The sequence below is a fragment of the Cetorhinus maximus genome, chromosome 8 (assembly GCF_964194155.1).
Source record: "Cetorhinus maximus chromosome 8, sCetMax3.hap1.1, whole genome shotgun sequence".
NCBI classification, from domain to species: Eukaryota; Metazoa; Chordata; class Chondrichthyes; order Lamniformes; family Cetorhinidae; genus Cetorhinus; species Cetorhinus maximus.
In genome coordinates, this window is record NC_135886.1 from 129,393,488 (window position 1) to 129,418,872 (window position 25,385).

A 25,385-nucleotide genomic window follows, 5' to 3' on the forward strand; every position below is an offset into this window, starting at 1 on the left:
TTATCTGCATCTTTGCAGATGTGGAGATCTCAATATCAGCAGCACTCAGTTAGGAGCAGTGCTAAAGGGAGGATTTGCTTCTTGGCTACAGTAATTGGAAAGGAGCAGTACTGAGGGAATAGGGAGTGAGGAGAATAGATGGAGAATGAAGGACAAAAGGGGTAGGGTGAAGAAGAGTGGAATGGAGGGAGGGAAGAGGAGTACTAATACCAGAAAATACCTTAGCCAATTATTGGAGAGAAGGGGCAGGGACAGTCAACCCATGGCCAAAATAAATGTATCACATGATACAGCCAATCTTCAGAAAATACACACAGAGCATGGCTGAACTTTTGATAAAAAAATATACTTAGAACCTTTATAAAAAAATACAATGCATACACATACATTTAATATAAAGAACAAGCAAGTCAGAGAGAGATAACAGGTTAAATATTAATAGAGGCAGCTGCAAGTTGCAAACTATAAAAACATTTCATGAATGTACCCAATTACCACAGACAAAAATAAGGTAGACTGACTCTGCTGGAGGCTTCACACTTGATTTTCAAAAGTTAATAATACTGTAATCAGCAACCCTGGGGTCACAATTCAACCTGATTATAAAGTTCTCAAGAATTAGCTGACAATTCAGGAAGTTTGTCCACAGATGCACATTTGTGACAATAAGGTGAGTATTTAAGGGTATTAAAAGCTACTCCACATCAGCATCTAGTGAATCTAGTCACCTTTCACAAGAGCCCAGAAATTTTAATTGGAAGATAGTCCTGCCAGTGGCATACACTAGAGTTGCGTGTTGGGACCCTGCAAAAGTCCCAACACATGGACATGTGCAGAAGATTTGTGTAGGATTTAAGCTTCCATACAGACTTTATATATTGCCTGACTGTCAACGATAGTTTAAAAGACAGATATTTAAACAATACAGCAGGGCAGGCTTCAGCTGAATGTCCTAATGAAACAAAGGTGGTCAGGGGCATTTTCTTACACTTTCATTCATAGTCTAACAGCAGCTAGAGGAGGCAACAGCTACAATCAAAGAGTTTGTGAAGGTGGGTGAAAACTATTTTTTCATGTTAGTAGATTTTCTAATATGTAACGCTACAGAATGTTTAAGATAAATGTCAATATTTTACAACATTTTCCATACAATTCGGGTGTTTATTCCTTCTAAAATGTGCTTTCATTATGTAGCAAGGTAGGTTTAAGTTTTAGTGGTCTTTTTAATAAACTTCATCTAAAGTTAATTTGTGACATTGTTTACAGTGCCTTTAATGCAGCATAGTGTATTTAAGTTAAGAGTCTCTTTAATGTAATGATGATCTTTAAAAGCCAGTAAATTTGACTTGTGATAATGAGTTCTGCGGCATTTTATAATTCACTGTTACAAATCTATGGCCAGAATTTTTGGCTTGGTGAGCAGGGGAGGGGCCCGCTCGCCGAGGCGTAAAATGTCACGGGGTAACATTGGGCGTGTCCCAACGTCACCACCCGTCATTTAGATTTTCAGTTCAGCGGGCACACAGCCGAAAGGCCATTTAAATATCAATTAAAGTAATAAACTGAGCTGCCCGTCCAACCTTAAGGTTGGCGGGCAGGTGAAGAGCCCAGGCGGCCTTCGCATTTTTCATGGAACCTCATCCACGGGCTTCATGAAGGATTTACAAATTTAATAAATTTTTTCACTAATGTTCCTTGACATGTCCCAGCTCTTGTGACACTGTCACATGAAGGGACATGTCTTAAAATATTTTATTTTCCTTAATAAAATTTTTAAACCTTAAACCAATCTCCCTGAGGCACCTCAGTGCCTCAGGGAGATTTCTGCGCTCTTTAGCATGCATGCGCGAAAGAGCGCAGGCCCCAGCTCTGGGAATCCTCCGCCAACATAGGGAACGTTCAGCGCTCCTGGGCGCGCATCACCTGGGTGGGCCTTAATTGGCCCACCCACTTAAAATGGCAGCGCAGCCCCGATCGGGGGTGCTGATCGGGTTTGTGCCCGCCCCCGCACAACCCCCCCAACCGGGGGTGGGGGATGGAATTTGGCTTTTAGAGTGTCTTTAAAATTGCAGTTGTCATAATGATATATGCAAGCAACTGTAAGCTGATGTGAGCTATCAATAACAGGTATTCCAGAATCCATTGCGGAATTGAACTTTGATTCGAGACCCCCGCACACCCCACTCCGGCACCTCCAAAATCATGCTTTGCTTACTGCCACAGTGCTGCTTATATTGGGGGTATGACAGGGACCAGGGAAGAGTCAGGCAACTTGCAAATCAAGATGATCAACTACTCAGCCTAGAGTGTGTACAGCAGAGGATGTCTTATGAAATGTCGGAGGAGCTGTATCAGGAAACGATGGGATGCCTGCGTGAAATATTGAAGGATGACTTGAGGCCAACCTCAAAATGCCACACTGCCTTAACAGTGCCAATAGAAGTCACCAAAGTGCTGAATTTCTTTACATGTGGGTCATTTCAATCTGGAACTGGTGACATGTGTATTTCCTAGAGTGCTTCAAGGGCCTGCATTCACCAGGTCACTGAGGCAATTTTTCACTAGGCTTCAAACTTCATTAATTTCACAATGTCCCCTGTGAGGATGAAGGGGAGGTCCATTGAATTCTACAAGATTGCTGGGTTCCCGAAAGTGATGGGGGCCACTGAAGGAAGGCATATTCCATTGAAGACACCAGTAGTTGAACCGGTTTCCTTCATCAACAGGAAGGGGTTTCATTCGTTGATTGTGATGATTGTATGCAACGCCCAAATGAAGTTCCTGAATGTGAATGTAGTTAACTGGTCAAGTGCATGTGATTCATTCATCCTGGCAAACTCAAGGTTGCACCAGACCACGAGTGCATCACCAGGAATTACAAGATGGCTGAGCAATAAAGGATACCCACTGAGAGTGTAATTATTGACAGTTTCCAAGGACCAACAACAAAGCACAGGAACGATACGCTGCTACATGTGCATGGTTATGTCAGATGGTGGAGAGGACCTATAGGAATATTAAAGTCACAATTCTGTTGCCTGGACAGGTCAGGGTCACAGTACTCACCTCTGTGAGTTTCCAAGATTGTAGTAGCATGTTGTGCATTGCACAACCTTTCCCTCCAGGAAGGACTGATCCAGAGGATGATTTAGCACCACAAATAGAGGAGCACAATGTGCAGCCGGATGAAAACATGACTCGTGGAGCATGAGAGAAGCCCAGGCTCCAGCTGCCATGAGATCACCTGGTCGCTACTGCTTTTGGACATCAAGATCTGCAAATTCCTTGTCTTATTTCAGGAGGGAGGACAGACAAGAGAACTATTGTTTTAAAGTTAAACAAATGACTTAGTTCAAAACACTTGAAACAAACTGGAGGTCGTTACCGTTGAAAACTTCAAAATTCAGCTGTTCAAGTAAAAGATTATGTCCTCAAGATTCAAGATATTCTCTTTTCCATAATTTGTGAATGAAATTTATTGTAAAACTTTACAAGGACTACAGCAAATGTGTTATTTGAACATCAAAAACAGTGAATACTTAAAATATAATGAGAACTATTAATGAATAACATTCAAGCAACAAATCTGAAGTGGAACTGTGCACATTTATTGGCATATTTATTTAAATAACAAAAATAAAGGCATAAAGTCAAATGTAACAGAACAATGTGCACTCAAATTAGTGGTCAACATAACAATAAGGAACATAAAGCAATGAAATGACAAAAATATCCCTCATGATAAGGGGGTGGGGATAGAAAATAATGAGGTAGAAGAGGAGGCAGTGTTGGAGGGAAGGATCCTAATTCCTTCTGCATCTCCTCTATGACATGACCTCTTGTATGCCAAAGGCATGTCCACCAACAGATGCCTCTGCACTGGGCTGCTGCTGACCAAAAGGTGCAGGTGCTACAATCTGTGCCAAAATCTGACAAAGAACCTCATTATGCTGCTTGTTTCATTGCAGATGCTGTCTTGAACTTTATTCTTCTGGCTTACAGCCTCATTCTTTCTCTGCAGATGTTGACTAACATCAGTCTTTAATTCAATCAAAGCTTGAAGCAAGTTAGAATTGGCCTGTTAATGCCAAGACTTTGCACCTGTTCCTGATATAAACACACAAGGAGCATCACATAGTCATCACCACCAGCATGGGCCTAATGCCGACCACGTGCTTGTGGAGACAGTGGAGCTTCTGCTCCCAAATCCCCAAGCTCCTCACCTCCTGAAGGTTCTGAGCACCCTCCCTCCCCCACATACCATTTTAGATAGGCCTCCCTCTCCTCAAGAACCGTAACATTTAATGTTAGCCTCAAAATCAGATAGCTCACGCGCCTGACACTCCTTCCCCCCCCACCCACAGTGGTTCAAGCATTCAGCTGATGACACCATCTTTTCTCATGCCCACATCTGATATACACTTGTTACCGTGGGGTTGGGGATGCCAAGTAGCCACCTTGTAAACTCCTTCTGCTGTTTCAGGTGCTTGACGTAGGGCACCCCACCGCCGCCCCCACCCCCCCCCCCCCCGCCCCCCCGTTCCAGTCAATGAGTGCTCCTGGGCATTATGGGCCAGCTTTGTCAAAGGGAAGAAATGAAAATTTAACAATTCTTGCTGTGCTGTCTTGACACATTATACAACTGAGAAACAGCTAAAAGCCTGTACCCTGGTTTCTGGTTAGAGATAACACGTGACAAAAATCAAAGCGGCAACTGCATTTTACAACACTTGAAAATTAGTAAAGAAAATCAACATCTACCTTTCCAACTCTGAGTCTAGAGGTGAAGTCTGAGCCATCTCCAAGGTAATTGTATTTTCTGGCCTTTAAAAATTCAAAAACATGTGATTTTTCTGTATTCTCAACTCAAAGAAACACTGGAGAAGTTGATTTACATTTGACTTGATGAACCATTCGTCAAATAGGGAGGAAAAAAAACAGCTTAACCTCCCTTTTGATACAAAGTAGGGTGTTTAAGAGACATGATTTTTATTTATCATTTGCACCAAAACTCTTAGTCATTTCAAGTTCATGTTTGGATTTAGATGGGGATTCCTCAACTGCAGCTTTAATCTGCAAAGACAGAACCATTCTGAACAACAACAAGTAGAGCCCAGCATTTCACAATTTAAAGACCTTTTCAAACAATGCAAAAATGTGAAAACCCAGCTTTATTAAATCTGGGATAAAAATGTTACTTGGGATGAGAGCCAGCAAGATGCAAGCAGGTACTTCCTGGAAAAGGACACAGAAAATGCCCCTGTTGGATTGAGAAGTCTTGAACGCTACCCAAACACTCAAGTCAATGGAAATCTGGTTTACCTGCCCAGATAGCAATCTTGGAGGCAGAAAAGAGTTTTGGGTTGAAATTATTAAAAAAAAGAAAACAAATGAAACATCAGGTGACAGTTCTCCAGATTTAAGGGCCTTATATATTATAGACATGATTATCTTTCAAACCAGTCTCCTGGGGAAAAAAAGCTATCTGGTCATTATCACAATACTGTTGTGGGAGCTTCCCGTGTTGGCTGCAGCATTTGTTACATTCAAATACAGTAAAGCCCCACCATTTGCGCCGTCGTGGTTCACATTTTCACTTACCTGCGCTTTGACCCTGTACACTGCTTCGCCCATCGCATGAGCAATGTTTGGTTATCCATGTTGAGGCACCCTCTCTGCATCATAAAAGACCAGAGGGGCTGCTAATTTGTCAGGGCTGGAGAAACTCCCTTTGGCCCTCCAGCCCTCAGGAAGCCTTCCCGCCATCCTTAACTGGATGGTGAACCCCTTCCCGCCAATAATTGTCATGGCCCTTTGGAAATCTGGGGTGGGCATGTCAGGAACACTGCGACCTTGAACTGAACTGGCAGGCAGCTTCCCGACCCAGGATTTAAAATCCCGGCCATACTCTCAGCATATTTAAACGAATGGGGCATGTTTTTAGTTTTCTGCAGTGATTGGGCAGGCTGTGTACATAAATCATCAACAAGAAGATCAAACCAACTTGGTGGTTGGGCCTCATTAACACGGCCACATTAACAAGAGGTTGCGAGTGCCGAAAAGACTCTTGAGGCAGCCCATCAGTCAGGAAGGGAGTGAATTCTTCTGGCTGCTGCATCAAGCCGGTGGACAGTAGAAACCAAGGAAGTGGTGCAAGGGTGAGGATAGTGGGTTGGAGATTTTTTTAATATATATCTCCAGACAAAACACCTAATTATCCTTTGTGATGATACCACTGTGATGAAATAATACTCAAATCCTTTGGGTCTTCTGCTTTCCCTCCAACCAAAAATATTATTCACCAAAAGACCTTTCATTAAAACTAATACCTGATTCAATTTGAAATCTTCACTGATGTATTGCTCAGAGGCTCCCCTGTCTGTTGTATACAGGTACTGCACCACAATACTGCCCAAACCAACGCTGCCCTCGCATGGCTGGAACCGATCTAATTCAGTCCTATTCAAAAGCATGTTCCCCGTTCGTTATTTCGCCATTTGCGGGATTTCATGGGAACATAGCCCCCATGAACGGCAGGACTTTACTGTAGTGACTACACAATCTTTGTGAACCTGCACAAGGGAAAGTGTGTGCAAAAAGCAACCAAGGCAATTGGCCACTGTGCAATATAATTGAGACAATGCATTTAATATTTACACACAAAGACTGAATGTGATGAGGTTCTTCCTTATATTATAGGCATTCAAGAGCCAACACCTAGAGAAAAACCTGTCTTTCCAGCTACAAGCCCCAAAATCCAGTTTTAGTTTCATGTGTTTTTGTTTTTTAACCCATTGTCAGTGACAAGATATTTTTGTACCAATTTGGCTTTTGGTTCTGAAGTTTGACTTTCTCCCACCTTCATCCCCATCTTCTGCTTATATAGTTTCCCGTTAATGGTTTTATTCCACTTTTTTTTGGAAGAGTTGTAGTCACCTGTCCTGCAACATAATAAAATCAGTAGGCTTCGACAATAGATTTTAAAGAGTGGCCACGCAGATGCAATAGTTATGTTACAAAATTAAAAACACAAGGTCAGAGAATCCAAATCAAAATATTGCCCAGACATTTTGAAACACGTTCAAATGAATCACTCAATACTCATGATTATTCTGCAGCTGTTGTCTTGAAATATGCAATTGTTTTCATGTGACCCTGATAATTCCAGTGGTCCTTTGGATGGGCATACACCCTCCTTCCTCAAACATGGGACGGTTTTATTGTTAGTTTTGTCTTAAATTACAGAGAATTTTTAAAGCTGTGTGTGACAAAAGTATACTAATCTTCATACTTTTTTTCTGGTTTATTGTGAAGTGGATTTATGGGTGTAAATATAGGTGGTTCTGTGTGATTTAATTACATTTTGGGACAAGTAGACTGCAAGGTTGAAATCATCAAATGAAGTTAGGTGTAGAAACGTGCTCGACATGCTAATCAATAAACATGGATGCTGGCTTAGCATATAAGGTGTGAAGAGAATTTGCATTTTTAGATAAATGAAGCGATTGTTGGGTTTCAAAGGGATGTTAGTCCGTTTACAACTAGCTAGATAAGCAAGGCTAAGGTGTGTGTTTATTTTTTTCCCCAAAGGTTACTGACAATATTGGCAACATGAAAGATTTTATATTATGAGGAGGATGCAGTTTCAAAGACATATAGAACAATAGAGTTTACATATTAAAGAGAGACTAACATATATAAAGGAGAATGAAAGGCTATGTGAGGAGAGGGCCATGTAAGATCTAACAGGAGTGCATGAAATAGCCTTCAAGAAGCCTCCAGCCATTTGTGCATAAATCTGCTATGTAAAGTAACTGAAGGTGGGGAAGCCACCTGGAATTCCGCTGTCAAGTGGGTATTATGTTAACTTGCTGGGTTTATTATAAATCTAAAATCTATTTTGGACTGTTGCCTTAAAGGGGCTGTGTAACTGGGGGTCAGGTCAATTAGGGATTTTAGGATTTATTATAGTATTAAGTGATTGAGTCTTATGTATGTGCTTAATCTTTTATTTTGTTAAAAATGTTTTAATATATTTTTAAAATCTTTAAAGATCTTGGTGGACTCATTACTTCTGAATTCAGTGCATTCATCTTCTCGTGATTAATGCAACTTGAAAAACCGTTGTGATAGCGCAACCAAGTTTCCCTTGTGGATTTGGTCTGCCTGGCACACATCATCTGTCACGTCATAACATGTGCAGCAAATGGATTGGAGTAAGGTATGCAAAAGCAATGCATCCATTTGTCTGGGTGCAACAGGTTTGAAATATTAGTATCCTTCCCTTAAAATTAACCTATAGGCAAATAGTAGGCCAGTACAAAAAAAAAATACATCTATCTTGGATTTCTTTGGGGATGGTCATATTGATAGGTGAAGTGAGTAGGGAAAACTACTTGCAAATGGATTTCAAGGAAAATGTGAGGGCACCCATTTTGGGTCTAAAAGGTCAGTACAGGGTACTCTCAATGGTGGGAAGCAAGAAATAGCAGAGATCCAAAGAGTCATGGGTTCCAGGCACATAGATTATGAAAATTTTATGAACAGATACAGGAAATAATTAAAAAGGCTAATGGAATGCTGGCCATGTTATTTAGAGAACTAAAATATATCAGGGTAAAAGTTATACTTGAGCTATACAAGGCCCCCATTAGACCACACCTGGAGTACATGAGAACAATTTTAGGCACAAGAGGATAAATTTGGCTTGGATGGAATGCAGCGTAGTTTACTAGAAGGATATCAGGGTTCCCAGGGTTAAGCTAAAGGAAAGGTTACACAAATAAGGGTTGTATTGCTTGGAATTCCAAATGCTAAAGGAGATTTGATCAAAGTTCAAGATCAAGGGAAGATTGGGGGGAAAAAAAACTAAAACTTTGAGAGTTGGGGCATAGCCTGGAAACTAGACCCAGACACCTTCCAGGAGTGAAATTAGAAACCTTCAGGTAGAGGGCGGTAGAAGTTTGGAACTTCCTTCCACAAACTGCAGTTGATGACAAATTCATTCTTTGCTAGCTAAAATGGGAATCAAGAGGAAAACTCTCTGCTGATTGAAGTCATACCTAGCACAAAAGATGATGGGTTGTGGTTGTTGCAGGCCAATTATCTTAGTTAAGCTGGTTTGGGGTTGGCTTTAGTTTCCTGCAGTTAGTTTCGACAATACCAGTGAACACCACTTGCCAACTGACCAACTCTTCACACAGTATAAATTGTTGTTTTTTCCCCCCCCTTATATTGGTATTCTTGCAAGTGTCCTGATGAATGCAAGATGAAATGCTTAGGCATGTCTCTTTTTTCAGCAATACTGAAGATCTTTTCTTAATTTTTATTCATGGGATGTCAGCATCACTGGCTAGGCCAGCATTTATTGCCCATCCCTAATTGTCCTCGAAGATGGCAATGCTGCAGTCCCTGTGGTGTAGTACACCCACAGTGCTGTTAGGGAGGGAGTTCCAGGGTTTTGATCCTGTGACAGCAATTGAATGGTGATATATTTCCAAGTCAGGATGGTGAGTGGCTTGGAGGGAACTTCCAGGCGGTGGTGTTCCCATGAGTCTACTGCCCTTATCCTTCTAGATGGTCGTGGGTTTGGCCAAGAAAAGCTTGGTGAGTTCCTGCAGCGCATCTTGTCGGTGATACACACTGCTGCCATTGTTGGTGGCAGAGTGGGTCGATGTTTGTGGATGGGGTATCAATCAACTGGGCTGCTTTGTCCTGGATGGTGTCAAGCTTCTTGAGTGTTATTGGAGCTGCACTCATCCAGGCAAGTGGAGAGTATTCCATCACACTCCTGGCTTGTGCCTTGTAGATAGTGGACAGGCTTTGGGGAGTCAGGAGGTGAGTTGCTTGTCACAGGATTCGGAGCTTCTGATCTGCTCTTCTAGGCATAGTATTTATATGGCTAGCCCAGTTCAGTTTCTGGTCAATGCTAACAACCCAGGATGTTGATAGTGGAGGATTCAGTGATGGATGGTTAGATTCTCTCTTGTTGGAGATGGTTATTGCTTGGCACTTGTGTGGCACCAAGGTTACTTGCCACTTGTCAGTCCAAGACTAGATATTGTCCAAGTCTTGCTGCATTTGGACAAGGGCTGCTTCGGTATCTGAGGAGTCACGAAAGGTGCTAAACATCCCCACTTCTGACCTTATGATGGAAGGAAAATCATTGATGAAGCAGCTGAAGTTGGTTGGGTCTAGGACACTACTCTAAGGAACTCCTGCAGCAATGTCCTGGAAGTGAGATAGTTAACTCCAACAACCACAACCACCTTCATTGTGCTAGATATGACTCCAACCAGTGGAGAGTTTCTGCCCCAGTCCTCCCCCCACCAAAGATTCCCATTGACTGCAGTTTTGCTAGGGCTCCTTGATGCCACACAGTCAAATGGTGCTTTGATGTCCAGAGCAGTCACTCTCACCTCACCTGAATTCAGCTCTTTTGTCCATGTAATGAGGTCAGGAGCTGAATGGCCCCTAGCAGAATCCAAACTGAGTGTCAGTGAGCAGGTTATTGCTAAGCAGGTGTTGCTTGATAGCACTGTTCATGACCCCTTCCATCACTTTACTGATGATCGAGAGTAGGCTGATGGGGCAGTAATTGGCCAGGTTGGATTTGTCCTATTTTTGTACAGGACATACCTGGGCAATTTTCCACATTGTCAGGTAGATGCCAGTGTTGCAGCTGTACTAGAACAGCTTGGCTAGAGGCACAGCAAGTTCTGGAGCACAAGTCCTCAGTATTATTGCGGAATATTGTCAGGACCCCATAGCCTCTGTAGTATCCAGTGCCTTATGCCATTTCTTGTTATCATGTGGAGCAAATCGAATTCATTGAAGGCCAACATCTGAGATGCTGGGGACTTCAGAAGGAGGCCAAGATGGATCATCCATTCGGCACTTCTGGCTGAAGATTGTTGTAATTGTTTCAGCCTTATCTTTTGCATTGATGTGCTGGGCTCCCCCATCATTGAGGAAAGGGGATATTTGTGGAGTCTCCTCCTCCAGTGAGTTGTTTAATTATCCATCACCATTCGTGGCTAGATGTGGCAGGACTGCAGAGCTTAGATATGATCTATTGGTTGTGGAATCATTTAGCTCTGTCTATCACTTGCTGGCTATGCTGTTTGGCACACAAGTAGCCCTGTGTTGTAGATGCACCAGGTTGATACCTCATTATTAGGTATGCCTAGTGCTCCTCCTGGCATACCCTCCTGCACTCTTCATTGAATCAGGGTTTATCCCCCAGTTTGATGGTAATTGTAGAGTGGGGGATATGTCAGGCCATGAGGTTACAAATTGTGATTGAGTACAATTCTGCTGCTGATGGCCCACAGCACCTCATGATTGCCCAGTCTTGAGTTGCTAGATCTGTTTGAAATCTATCCCATTTAGCACAGTCATGCCACTCACAGCACAATGGGGGGTATCCTCAATGTGAAGATCAACTTCGTCTCCACAAGGACTGTGCAATGGTCACCTCTACCAATACTGTCATGGGTAGGTGCATCTGCAGCAGGCAGGTTGGCGAGGATGAGGTCAAGTAAGCTTTTCCCTCTTGTTGTTTCCCTCACCACCTGCCACAGACCCAGTCTAGCAGCTATGTCCTTTAGGACTTGGCCAGCTCAGTCTATACTGGTGCTACCAAGCCATTCTTGGTGATGGACATTGAAGTCCCCCACCTAGAGTGCATTCTGCACTCTTGCCACCCTCAGAGCTTCCTCCAGGTGTTGTTCAACAGTGGAGGAGCACTGCTTCATCAGCGGAGAGGGGCAGTAGGTGGTAATCAGCAGGAGGTTTCCTTGCTTGTGTTTGACCTGGTGCCATGAGACTTCATGTGGTCTGGAGTCAATGTTAAGGGCTCCCAGGGCAACAACCTCTTGTCTGTTTACCACTGTGCCACCATCTCCACTGGGTCTGTCCTGCCGGTGGGACAAGACATACTTAGGGATGTTGATGGCGGTGTCTGGGACAGGTATTATTCCACGAGTATGACGTTCAGGCTGTTGTTTGACTAGTCGGAGAGGCAGCTCTCCCAATTTTGGCACAATCCCCCAGATGTTAGTAAGGAGGACTTTGCAGGATCAACAGGGCTGAGTTTGCTGTTGTCGCTGCTGATGCCTAGGTCGATGCCAGGTGGGCCATCCGGTTTCTTTCCGTATTGACCTTTTAGCAGTTTGATACAACTGAGTGGCTTGCTAGGCCATTTCAGAGGGCATTTAAGAGTCAACCAAATTGCTGTGGATCTGGAGTCACATGTAGGCCAGACCAGGTAAGGACAGCAGATTTCCTTCCCTAAACAGCATTAGTGAACCAGATGGGTTTTTACAACAAATCAACAATGGTTTCATGGTCATTATTAGACTTTTAATTCCAGGTTCAAAGTGGGTTTACTAGATTGATACCTGGAATGAGTGGGTTGTCTTATGAAGAAAGATTAGACAGACTGGGCTTGTTTCCACTGGAGTTTAGAAGAGTGAGGGGTGATTTGATTGAAGTATACAAGATCCTGAACAGCCTTGACAAGGTGGACGTCGAAAGGATGTTTCCGCTTGTGGGTGAATCCAGAACTAGGAGGCACTGTTTTAAAATTAGGAGATGCCCTTTCAGGGCAGAGATGAGGAGAATTTTTTTCTCAGAGTTGTGCGACTTTGGAATTCTCTTCCCCAGAAGGTGGTAGAGGCAGGGTCATTGAATATTTTTAAGGCAGAGGTAGATAGTTAGGAAAGGGAATCAAAGGTTATCAGGGTTAGATGGGAACATAGAAATCAAAACACAAGATGATCAGCCCTGATTTAATTGAATAGCCGAGCAGGCTCGAGGGGCCGAATGGTCTACTCCTGTTCCTATTTCTTATGTACGTTTTTAACTGCTCTGTCACTTGCAGATAGAAGTAGCTTGCAGTGGGACAAGACAGATGCTTTGCTATCCATTTCAAGATTGCCTTTATACTTTGCTGCAAAGGTTGCATTTTTATAGTCACCCACAATCATGATACCATTTAACTGCACCATGCAATCTGATAAAACAAGAGCCCTGGAGCTTATTTCCAAAATTCCCTCCATGTTTTGATGCAAAGGTTATATTTTTATCAGTTTCATCCAAATGGATTAAATCTACTGTAGTTTGAGACAACTTGCAATTGGATACAGTGGGCAACTTGCTCAGGACTTTGCTAGAATAGATAATATGCTTTGAAGCACCTGCTTCCTGGTCATTTAGGTTATTCTGTATGGTTTCCTTTAGCTGGATCTAATTTCCTGAAGGGCACCAGGCAGAGTTCCAGTCTCAATATCGTCATCATTCATCTTAACACTAACAGGTGAGGCTTCAGTTTTGATTTCTGCTTCTCTACATTGGAGAGGCCAAACGCAGACTGGGTAACCGCTTTGCAGAACATCTTCGGTCTGTCCGCAAGCATTACCCAGACCTCCCTGTCGCTTGCCATTTCAACACTCCACCCTGCTCTCATGCCCACACATCCGACCTTGGCATGCTGCATTGTTCCAGTGAAGCTCAACGCAAACTAGAGGAACAGCACCTCATCTTCCGACTAGGCACTTTACAGCCTTCCAGACTGAATATTGAGTTCAACAATTTTAGATCATGAACTCTCTCCTCCATCCCCACTCCCTTTCCGATCCCCCCTTTTTTCCAATAATTTATATAGATTTTTCTTTTCCCACCTATTCCCATTACCTTTAAATGTATTTCCATCCATTGTTTTATCTCTACCTTTGAGCCTATTTCGATTCCTTCACCCCATCCCAACAAGTGCTATCTGTACCTTGCTTGTCCTGCTTTCTACCCTTAATTAGCACATTCCTTAGACAATATCACCACCTTCAACACCTCTTTGTCCTTTTGTCTGTGACATCTGTTGGTTATCTCTGCCCATCACTGGCCCTCTATCCAGCTCTACTTGTCCCACCCCCTTTAAACCAGCTTATATTTCACCTCTCTTCTATTTTTATTTAGTTCTGTTGAAGGGTCATTCGGACTCGAAACGTTAACTGTGTTCCTCTCCGCAGATGCAGCCAGACCTGCTGAGTTTTTCCAGGTATTTTTGTTTTACAATCGGGCTTATACTGCTTTGTTCAAAGCTCTGTGGCCAGTCCTTCAGCAAGGTGTCAGGAAGATATAATTTTTATGATGTTATTTGGAATTTATTGCAGAGACAGCTACTCTGAAGGCTTTGATGCAAGAGAAGCTAGGTTTGAAATGTTAAACATGGGGATGTTTTAGAAAGTGAGGTGTAACAGGAACATTTACATTTTTAAATAAACCAGAGTAGCCTAAATTCAAAGAAAGGGGTGAAACATTTCACCTAGCCAGGAGTAGTTAGGAAACTGTTTATTTTTCCCAAAGATTACTGGTAAAATTGATATGATGATAGATTATTATTAGAGGCACAAAGTCCAAAGACAGCAAAACAATGGGAATTTGCATTCAAAGGGGAAAACGTGCATAAAGACAGGCATTTTGAGACTAACACATGTGAAAAGCCTCAAGTTGCCCTCTACAAGGAACCAAAGCTGAAGAAAACTCATTTGAATTAGACTGTAGAGGGTGTAAGCTTTGCCTGGGTCTGTTTAAATCTACATGTTTTACTGTTGCCTTAACAGAGGTATAATATTTATTAGGGATTTAGGAATTATAGTAATAACTCAGACTGTTTAAAATCTTTTATTAATAAATGTTTAATGCGGTTTTGTAAAAATCTCAGCAGCCTTCTTTTAGGGAACTCAAAGCCCACATCTCAAAATAAATACAAATTGCAAATAATTGTGGCAGCTGCTTCAAGTTTCCCTCTGGGGTTTGAGCAGCTTAGCATTTACCATCCACCTGCCATAAGACAACACCACATTTAAAAATATCCAACATGTCAAAGCTCAAATGACAGTACTGCAAAGAGGCAGTGTGTAATGGGCTGTTTTCAGAAATTGGACCAACTTCTTCCCAGTGTTCCACGTGAACTTGAAAACCTGACAGACACAATGAGTTAAAAGCAAAAAACTGCGGATGCTGGAAATCCAAAACAAAAAATAAAAATACCTGGAAAAACTCAACAGGTCTGGCAGCATCTGCGGAGAGGAACACAGTTAACGTTTCGAGTCCATATGACTCTTCAACAGAACTAAGTAAAAATAGAAAAGAGGTGAAATTTAAGCTGGTTTAAGGGGGGGGATTGGACAGCTCAAACTGGTTAGAGGGCCAGTGATAGGTGAAGATAGCCAAAAGATGTCATAGACAGAAGGACAGAGGTGTTGAAGGTGGTGATATTATCTAAGCAATGTGCTAATTAAGAGTAGAAATCAGGACAAGCAAGGTACAGATAGCCCTAGTGGGGGTGGGGTGAAGGGAAGGGATCGAAATAGGCTAAAAGGTAGAGATAAAACAATAGATGGAAATGCATTTAAAAATAATGGAAATAGGTGGCAAGAAAAATCTATATAAATCATTGGAAAAAAACAGAAGCCCCATCCCAGAAGCAGTCTTCAAAGAGTTGGTGTCATCCACAATCTGAAAAAAGTCCAAGACAGAGGACAGGGAGAAGGAAAACAATGAGGATACAGATGAGAGGGGGTGCAGGAAAAGTAAAAGACAACGCAGACAAGATATTTTACACTGTGCCTGAAAGGTCACATGAAGCACTCTAGATTTAGTACTTTGCTAGGGCATTTTAAAATTTGACCTGTATTTATTCCAGAGATTTTCCAAGCTGTATGTGGCAATGGTTTGTCCAGGCTAGAAACACTTTTTTTGGAAGAATGATTAAGTTATGCAGTCACTAGGTACCTAAATTGCCAGAGTATAATGCAATCTAAGTAACTAAATTATGACTTAATCTAATCATTGAGATATCAAACTAATCAAGTATCAGAAATAAGTTTTAAACTCCACATCTCGAATCATTCAACACTGCTCTCAAGTTACAATCAGGCTTATACTGCTTTGTTCAAAGCTCTGTAGCCAGTCCTTCAGCAAGGTGTTAAGAAGATATAATTTTTATAATGTTATTTGGAATTTATTGTAGTAGTCTGTCTGAAGGCTAGTCTGAAGGCTTTGATGCAAGAGGAGCTAGGTTTGAAATGTTAAATAGGTAAACATGGGGAAGTTTTAGAAAGTGAGGTGTAACAGGAACATTTACATTTTTAAATAAACCAGAGTAGCCTAAATTCAAAGGAAGGGGTGAAACATTTCACCTAGCCAGGAGTAGTTAAGAAACTGTTTATTTTTCCCAAAGATTACTGGTAAAATTGGTATGATGATAGATTATTATTAGAGAGGCAAAGTCCAAAGACAGCGAAACAATGGGAATTTGCATTCAAAGGGGAAAACGTGCATAAAGACAGGCATTTTAAGACTAACACATGTGAAAAGCCTCAAGTTGCCCTCTACAAGGAACCAAAGCTGAAGAAAACTCACTTTGAATTAGATTGTAGAGGGTGTATGGTTTGCTGGGTCTGTTTAAATCTACATGTTTTACTGTTGCCTTAACAGAGGTATAATATTGATTAGGGATTTAGGAATCATAGTAATAATTCATACTGTTTAAAATCTTTTATTAATAATTGTTTAATGCGGTTTTGTAAAAATCTCAGCAGCCTTCTTTTAGGGAACTCAAAGCCCACATCTCAAAATAAATACAAATTGCAAATAATTGTGGCAGCTGCTTCAAGTTTCCCTCTGGGGTTTGAGCAGCTTAGCATTTACCATCCACCTGCCATAAGACAACACCACATTTAAAAATATCCAACATGTCAAAGCTCAAATGACAGTACTGCAAAGAGGCAGTGTGTAATGGGCTGTTTTCAGAAATTGGACCAACTTCTTCCCAGTATTCCACGTGAACTTGAAAACCTGACAGACACAATGAGTTAAAAGCAAAAAACTGCGGATGCTGGAAATCCAAAACAAAAAATAAAAATACCTGGAAAAACTCAACAGGTCTGGTAGCATCTGCGGAGAGGAACACAGTTAACGTTTCGAGTCCATATGACTCTTCAACAGAAGAAAGTAAAAATAGAAAAGAGGTCAAATTTAAGCTGGTTTAAGGGGGGGGGGGCATGGACAGGTAGAACTGGATAGAGGGCCAGTGATAGGTGGAGATAACCAAAAGATGTCATAGACAAAAGGACAAAGAGGTGTCAATGGTGGTGATATTATCTGTGGAATGTGCTAATTAAAGATAGAAAGCAGGACAAGCAAGGTACATATAGCCCTAGTGGGGGTGGGGTGAAGGGAAGGGATCAAAATAGGCTAAAAGATAGAGATAAAACAATGGATGGAAATACATTTAAAAATAATGGAAAAAGGTGGCAAAAGAAAAATTTATATAAATTATTGGGGGAAAAAACAGAATCCCCATCCCAAAAGCAGTCTTCAAAGAGTTGGTGTCATCTACAATCTGAAAAAAGTCCAAGACAGAGGACAGGGAGAAGGAAAACAATGAGGATACAGATTAAAAGACAATGCAGCCCTTTTCCACACCCCCCCCACTTTTATTTTTTAGTCACAATGAGTGACTTTTTTCAATACTCTAGTTAAGAAACAACTAAAGGCCATCAGGCCACACAATGGGTATGCATCTGTCCAATTAAATGATTTGTCTTGACCATTGAACTCCTACAGATTTGGAGTCACCATGTCTGAATGTGTCTCCACATTCCTCGGAAATGTTAGCCTCCTTAGAGTAAAACCTACCCAATATGATAGCCAGGACCTTCCCCATTGAAACCTCCTCCGTATGTTAATCGGCTATTCAAACTAGGATGAGAGATTGTTACAATATGAAAGGCAGCACAGAACTGGGAAGAGGCTTGCAGTAATCAATGCCATCGAGAGATTTTTTTTCGTAGCCTTAGGAAAGGTGCATTGAGCAACAGACAGTAAAGGAGGATTAGAAACAACAGCAGCACTGCACAGTTTGGAGCTTGGAGCTTCAGAAAATGAGTTTAGTAAGGGGGTTGGATGAACTAAAATGGGATAACTCAGCTAATGGAACACCAGCAACAGAAGCAACATTTTTTTTTCCAGGTGTTAATAGCACGAATGCAGCTCAGAAGTTACAGCAACAGTGTTTCTGAGCATGGTGCTGATTTAATTTAAAAGGGAGCAGGGTACAGAAGTTATAAATAGCATTTGTAATTAAGGGGAGCAGGTTACTGAAGTTAAATTTATAGATATTACAATAAGCTATTAAAAAGAACACTTGTTGAGTCTTGACCATTTTCTCCTAATACATTCACAAGCCAAATTCATCTGTGGATCACTTAAGGCCCAAATGCGCAATTGGTCAAATCCCATTTCCATTCTGAAACACAAAGCAGTGATTGAGGCATTGTAAAAATACTTCCAGTTTAAAACCCAACCAAGTAAGATGTCCCACTCAGATTTAAAAAACTGCAGAACAGAGAACCTGGCAGATAAAACACTGGATGCAACAGCCACACAACTCATTGCTCATCCAGAAATACAATACTGTACATTCCTCAAGCAACGAAGTTAAAAACAGAAAGAACCCCAAGCTTGCAAAAGTCAGAACTGCAACCATCCAGTAATATTGGGACAAAACAATTTTGAAAGCCTGCTTTCAGATATTGTTATGATCCTTAGCCAGCCAGACCCCAGGGTTTTGGGGGAGAAAAAGACCTGGTTAGGGATCATTGGCCTGTAACATTTTGTTTAATTAGATATTTCGGAATAAAGCCACAAGTTTCCACAGGTTTTGAATAAGCTTTATTGTACAAGTTCAGAAAGAAAACAATTTACAATATGTAAATGAGTAAGAGATGCAACCTAGACATAGTCTGTGGATTTCTCAAGAATCTATCCAGGAATTAGTAAACATCAAGTCAAACAATCTCATTGAAACTGTCTCATGGGATTCCCAGCTTCACCTTCAAAGATCTCTCCTTGGAGTTCTCTCCAAAATTCACTCCCACTCAGACAGCTTTAACAATGGCCCACCTCACAGGGTTTCGATCTCACCTTCCGAGATTCTTTCTCCCTAGATGCCAGAGCACACAACACTAGCTTACAAGCACAGAGATTTATGGCTATGCCAAGCAGAACACCGCTGCTCCAAAGGGGTACCTTTGCCCTGACAACCCACAGTAGAGAATCAGTTTGCTAAATGCAGCTCTTTAATTCAGAGCCTATTTCTTGGCTGCCTTTAACTTAAGAGGACCTATTCCTTTGTCTGTGACACTTCTGGCTGGCAGACTGCCTCAAGGGCTGTTCATTGACCCTTGAACAGATCTGGTTATGATCCAAGCTGAGGTTTGTTTAGATACATGGAGAGTAGCTACTAAACAGAGTCACAGGGGTCAGCTGATGAATTTTTAGCAAAAGAATAAAACATTTATTCAACAAGATGAACTATATTACGTCACTCCTTTACCCACAACTATACCTTTACAGATGTGTACAAATTTGTAAGGATAACACAAGTTACAAAAGCTATCTTATACTTTAATGTTCACAGTAAATACACAGTCCATATATACCTATGGCACCCTGTGGTTAGACACACCACTCTGAAACTAAGTGACGGAAGCCACCTCAAACAGATGCTATGGATTTATCCTCAATTCCCCCGGATGCTTATCACACCATGAGCCAACCAGTCTCACTGAATTCCAACTTTCACACAGGGATTCCAATCTCCACTCTCCTGGACCACGCCTTAGAATTTTATCCCAAACTTTCACTCAGACGCTTTCCACAAGGGTTCACCTCCAGGGTTTCGAACTCTCGGTCTGATGTTCCTCTTCCCTGGGTCACCACATGCATTCAAGCTGTCTTCCAGGCACTCTCTTACCAACTCAGCCTTTACAGTACACCTCTGCTTCACATGCCCATAGCAAAGAATTACAGGTCTACCACATTCTATCCTCCATAAATTTGAGGTTAACTAAAACTCTACTACCCATGTCTTAACTCATAGGAAACCCCATTCCCCTATCACCCCTGTACTCACAGAGCTTTGTTGCCTCCCAGCCAAGCAGCACCTTGATTTTAAGATTCTCATCCTTGTCTTCAAATCCCACCACAGGTTTGCCTCTCCCTATCTCTAATCTCCTCCGGCCCCACAAGATAGCTGCATTCCTCTAATTCTGGCATCATGTGCCTGTCCAATCATAATTGCCCCACCATTGGTAGAATGCAGACACCTGCCTAGTCCCTAAACTCTGGAATTCCCTCTACACCTCTCCACCTTCTCTATCTCGCTTTTCACCTTTAAGACATCGATTAAAACCCACCTCTTTGACCAAACTTTTGGTCACCTGCCCAATATTGCCACATGTAGCTCAGGGTCATACTTTGTTTTATAACGCCCCTGCGAAAAGCCTTGGGACATTTTATCAAAGGCACTATGCTTGTTTTACTGCCAGTGAAATACAGACCCTGCTCTAATGTGGCCGAAAACAACTACAGAAAAAAATCCCCCAGCACTAATCTTCCCGACATAAACCTACCAGGTAAATCCATGCCTGGAGAGAGAGAGTGAAGCCTATATCAGTGCCCGGCTCCAGCTGCCTCTCCTAATCAGGGTGAAAGCATAAACCTCACTACTGAGTACCGACGCCATTTAAAACTTGAAGCCCCGCCCCAGATCTCGCGAGATCCCCGCCTCCGTCCACCCGCCGGTCTCGACCCACATCTCGCGAGACGTTACGCTCCCCTCCCCCCCCCCCCCCCCCAACCTAACCGTTGCTTGTTTCCAATGGCGACAGTGAATGCCTTTCCTGGTTGCTTCCTGGAATTTAAAAGTGGCGACGGTTGGGGCGCGCGTCCCGCGAGACTTGGGGCGGGAGGGAGAGGCGGGGCTTTGAAGTTTTAAATGGCGGCGGGCTGGAGCGCAGAGTTTTCTGTTTGCGCACCGATTGGGAGCGGCAGGCAGACAGGCAGGACACCGGCGTAGCTTTCAGTCCTGCTCTCCGGGCATGGATTTACCCGGCAGGCCCAGGTCGGGAAGGTTAGTGTTGGGGAATTCTCTGTAGTTGTTTTCAGCTCCCTGAGGGGAAGCAGGGGTGGGGGGGAGCTGCCTTCCATATTCCAGCCGGGTCTGCATTTCACTGTCTGTCAAACAGCAAGTTTAGTGCCCTTGATAAAATGGCCCGAGGCTTTTTCACAAAACAAAAAGTATGGCCCCCAGAGTTAGAGGAATGCAGATATCTTGGGAGGACTGTGGGGCTGGAGCACTGAGGGAGGGTCAAAGCAGTGAAGCCAGTTTTAAAATTAAGACGTTGCTCTTGGCTGGGAGCAAATGAGCCCGTGGGCACCCTGGAGATAGGGGAATGGGAGACTTGCTGTGAGTTAAGACCGAGGTAGCGGAGTTTTGGATAATTTAAAATTTACAGAGGGCAGAATGTGGTGGGGCAACCCAGGAGGGCGTTGAAATTCTCAGGTATGAAGACATGGGTGAGGTTTTCACAGCAGACAAGTGGAGATGGATAAAGCTGAGCAATGTTCATTCCTGAGCTTGTGAAAAAATATTTTTTTCATATTATAAAGCAAATCTTTTTTTTTTACTGGGACTTTGGGCTGCTGGATTATTCACTTTGTTTTATCAATAGCTCTTCAATGGGGAGAGGTGCAAAAATAACAACTTTCCAGTGATTCACAGTTCAGTGATTTTTTTTTTTTAAAAATCATTTGCTAGTTTGGGGTTCTTTTGGTTTGCCCTTGATTGATGAGGAATGTGAGTTGTTTAATCCAGTAAGCTTTTTTGCATCCTGTAGGAGTTTCTTTTTTAAATCTGAGCTGGGCATCTTAAGTTGGTTTGGTTTTGAAGTAGAAGCCCCTTTTCCAGTGACTCAAGTTGATTGCTTTGTGTTTCAGAATGCAAACTGGATTTTACTAATTCAGCATTTGGGCCTCAACAGTGATCAATGCGTGAATTTGGCGAATGGTTGAGAACATAGGACAAAGCTCGTCTAATTGAACAGAAGCCTGATTGTAATCAGTAGTGTTTAATATCCAGTTGAGTTTTATATCTGCTACATGATTAGTTCAGTATCTCAATGATTACATTAAGTCATGATAATTTAGTTGCATAGAGATTGCATTACATGCCAGTAATTTAGTTACCCAGTTTTAGTTACATTTTCTTCCCAACTGAGTCTCCACCATGGACAAACCATCTCCAAATATAAGCCCTGAACTTCCGAGGAGTGGCAGTTGGAGTCGGATTGCCACTCCGCTCCAACTTTCTTACCTTCAAATTCTTCCAATACTTTCCTGTCCAACCTTCTGACTCCGGCCGGGTGAGAGCTGCGCCTGTTCCAGGCCCTTCTATCAAGGGCTGCAGAGTCAGGTGCATGGAGGCCACGCACCCATTTTTAAAGGGCATTGGCTGCCGTAAGTCAAGTAGATTTAAAGGTCCAGCAGTTTTCAAGCCAGGGAGAAGGTAGGTTAAGTAGTTAGAATCTGGGGGGCAGGGGAGAGGTAGGTGGGGAGTAGTCAGGGGTTCGGGGAGCCACGGGTGTTGTGGGGTAGTTGGGGAGTGGAAATGGGGGAGTCCCGTGGGGTAGTCGGGGTTAGTTTGGGCGTGGGGGGTGGGGTTCCGGTACAATAGTTACCCACAAGCTAGAAGTGGTTTTAACTCTTCTAACTTTTTCTGTCTTGCAGCAGTAGTAATCCAGTCAGAACCATCCTAAGTTTGCAAGTTAAATGACATTTTTGATGATTCCCAGTGCAGGACAATTGCCCAGAGGAAGTTTGAACTGGGTGATTGCTGTGCAATCCTTACCTGGGAGCCCTTTGTGGTGGGGGGTTCCCCAGAGCATCTTCCGGGTACCCCCAGATACACTGCCCTGCAGCTCAGAAGTTATGGCCCATAAGTTTGAAGATCAAATTTTTATTTGTTTTGAAATATTGAAATGCACCAATGAAGCATAAACAATCTAAAGTATCTGATTTGCCCACTATTTGTACACTGGTAGAATATAGTTTTTCCCTTACTTGTCCAGGTTGTTACTTTGTCCCCTCTCCCCTTGCCCCTCGCCCTTTGTCTGTCTCCACAAATTTTGTCTCTTCTCCCGTCTTCTGTTTTATCCTGTTCTTTTCAGATTGTGAATGATGCCAGCTCTTTCAAGGTTGTTTTGGGGGTGGGTCTTAAGTGAGAAAACATGGTTATTGACTCTTTGCCTTTACATTTTTTATCAACATTTTTGCTTCAACTCTTTGCCTTTCCACTAATCGTGGCTGTCCTACAATCTTACATTTCTCTTTTGAACTGAGTGGGACTGAGTTCACTTAGGCATAGTGGTATTGCCGCTGGCTAGTAATTCAGAGACCCAGGGTAATGCTCTGGGGACCTGGGTTTGAATCCTGCCGTGGCAGATGGTGGAATTTGAATTCAATAAAAATCTGTAATTAAAAGTCTAATGATGACCATGAAACCATTGTCAATTGTTGTAAAAACCCATCCTTCCTTTAGGGAAGGCCTACACATGACTCCAGACCCACAGCAATATAGTTGACTATTAAATGCCCTCTGAAATGGCCTAGCAAGCCATTCAGTTGTAACAATCCGCTACAAAGTCCCAAAACAGGAATGAAACTGGACGGACCATCTGGCATCGACCTAGGTGCTGGAAACGACAACGGCAATCTTAACCCTGCAGAGTTCTCCTTGCTAACATCTGGGGGCTAGTGCCAAAATTGGGAGAGCTGTCTCAGACTAGTCAAGCAACAGCCTGACATAGTCATCCTCACAGAATCATGCCTTACAGATAATGTCCCAGACTCCACCATCACCATCCCTGGGTATGTCCTGTCCCACCAGCAGGACAGGCCCAGCAGAGGTAGCGGCACAGTGGTGTACAGTTGGAGTCTTCAACATTGACTCTGGACCCCATGAAGTCTCATGGCAACAGATCACGAACATGGGTAAGGAAACCTCCTGCTGATTACTACATACTGCCCTCCCTCAGCTGATGAATCCATGCTCCTCCATGTTGAACACCACTTGGAGGAAGCACTGAGGGTGGCAAGGGTGCAGAATGTACTCTGGGTGGGGGACTTCAATGTCCACCACCAAGAGTAACTTAGTAGCACTACTGACCAAGCTGGCTGAGTCCTAAAGGACATAACTGCTAGACTGGGTCTGCAGTAGGTGATGAGGGAATCAACAAGAGGGAAAAACATACTAGACCACATCCTCACCAACCTGCCTGCTGCAGATGCATCTGTCCATGACAGTATCAGTAGGAGTGACCACCGCGCAGTCATTGTGGAGACGAAGTCCTGACTTCACATTGAGGATACTCTCCATCATGTGTGGCACTACCAACGTGCTAAATGGGGTAGATTTCAAACAGACCTAGGAACTCCAGACTGGCCATCCACGCTGTGGGCCATCAGCAACAGCAGAATTGCATTCGAACACAATCTGTAACCACATGGCCCGGCATATCCTCCACTCTACCATTACCATCAAGCCGGAGGATCAACCCTGGTTCAATGAAGAGTGCAGGAGGGCATGCCTGGACCATCACCAGGCATGCCTAAAACTGAGGTGTCAACCTGGTGAAGCTATAACACAGGACTACTTGCGTGCCAAACAGCATAGGCAGCAAGACAGAGCTAAGTGATCCCACAACCAATGGATCAGATCTAAGCTCTGCAGTCCTGCTACATCCAGTCGTGAATGGTGGGGGACAATTAAACTCCTCACTAGAGGAGGGTGGTCCACAAATATCCCCACCCTCAATGATGGAGGAGCCCAGCACATCAGTGCAAAAGATAAGGCTGAAGCATTTACAACAATCTTCAGCTAGAAGTGCCGAGTGGAAGATCCATCTCTGCCTCTTCCAGAGGTCTCCAGCATCACAGATGTCAGTCTTCAGCCAATTCGATTCACTCCGTGATATCAAGAAACGGCTGAAGACACTGGATGCTGCAAAGGCTATGGGCCCTCACAATATTCCGGCTATAGTACTGAAGACTTGTGCTCCAGAACTTGCTGCGCCCCTAGCCAAGCTGTTCCAGTACAGCCACAAAATTGGCATCTACCCAGCTGTGTGGAAAATTGCCCAGGTATGTCCTGTACACAAAGCAGGACAAATCCAACCTGGCCAATTACCACCCCATCAGTCTACACTTGATCATCAGTAAAGTAATGAGAAGGGTCAACAATAGTGCTATCAAATGACACTTGCTTAGCAAAAACCTGCTCACTGATGCCCAGTTTGGGTTCCACCAGAACCACTCAGCTCCTGACCTCATTACAGCCTTGGTTCAAATATGGACAAAAGAGCTGAACTCCCAAGGTGAGGAGAGAGTGACTGCCCTGACATCAAGGCAGCATTTGACCAAGTGTGGCATCAAGGAGATCAAGCAAAATTGGAGTCCATGGGAATCGCAGAAAACTCTCC

The 25,385-nt window shown here is 43.0% G+C and overlaps 1 protein-coding gene and 1 long non-coding RNA gene across 7 annotated transcripts in view; one reads left to right on the forward strand and one right to left on the reverse strand.

The window, feature by feature from the left end:
- The first annotated feature begins 515 nt into the window (after window positions 1-515).
- Window positions 516-25,385, forward strand: part of LOC144683963 (uncharacterized) — a 40,500-nt gene continuing 15,630 nt past the window's right edge. For 4 of the 6 annotated variants that reach the window (XR_013577372.1, XM_078547588.1, XM_078547591.1 and 1 more), the window contains exon 1: window positions 20,831-20,980. Coding sequence is in view for 4 of the 6 variants with exons in the window: in XM_078547588.1 (XP_078403714.1) it covers window positions 20,949-20,980 (32 nt within the window). In the remaining 2 variants the exon portion in view is untranslated. Of the gene's footprint in view, window positions 671-1,002; window positions 1,053-8,053; window positions 8,222-20,830; window positions 20,981-21,846; window positions 21,988-25,385 lie in introns of those variants that run through there. The other 2 variants (XM_078547590.1, XM_078547592.1) reach the window with 2 other exon arrangements.
- Window positions 19,282-20,573, reverse strand: LOC144683964 (uncharacterized). Its single transcript, XR_013577373.1, has 2 exons — window positions 20,240-20,573; window positions 19,282-20,202 (listed from the first exon to the last, which is right to left on the reverse strand). It is a non-coding gene; the product is annotated as an uncharacterized LOC144683964 (long non-coding RNA).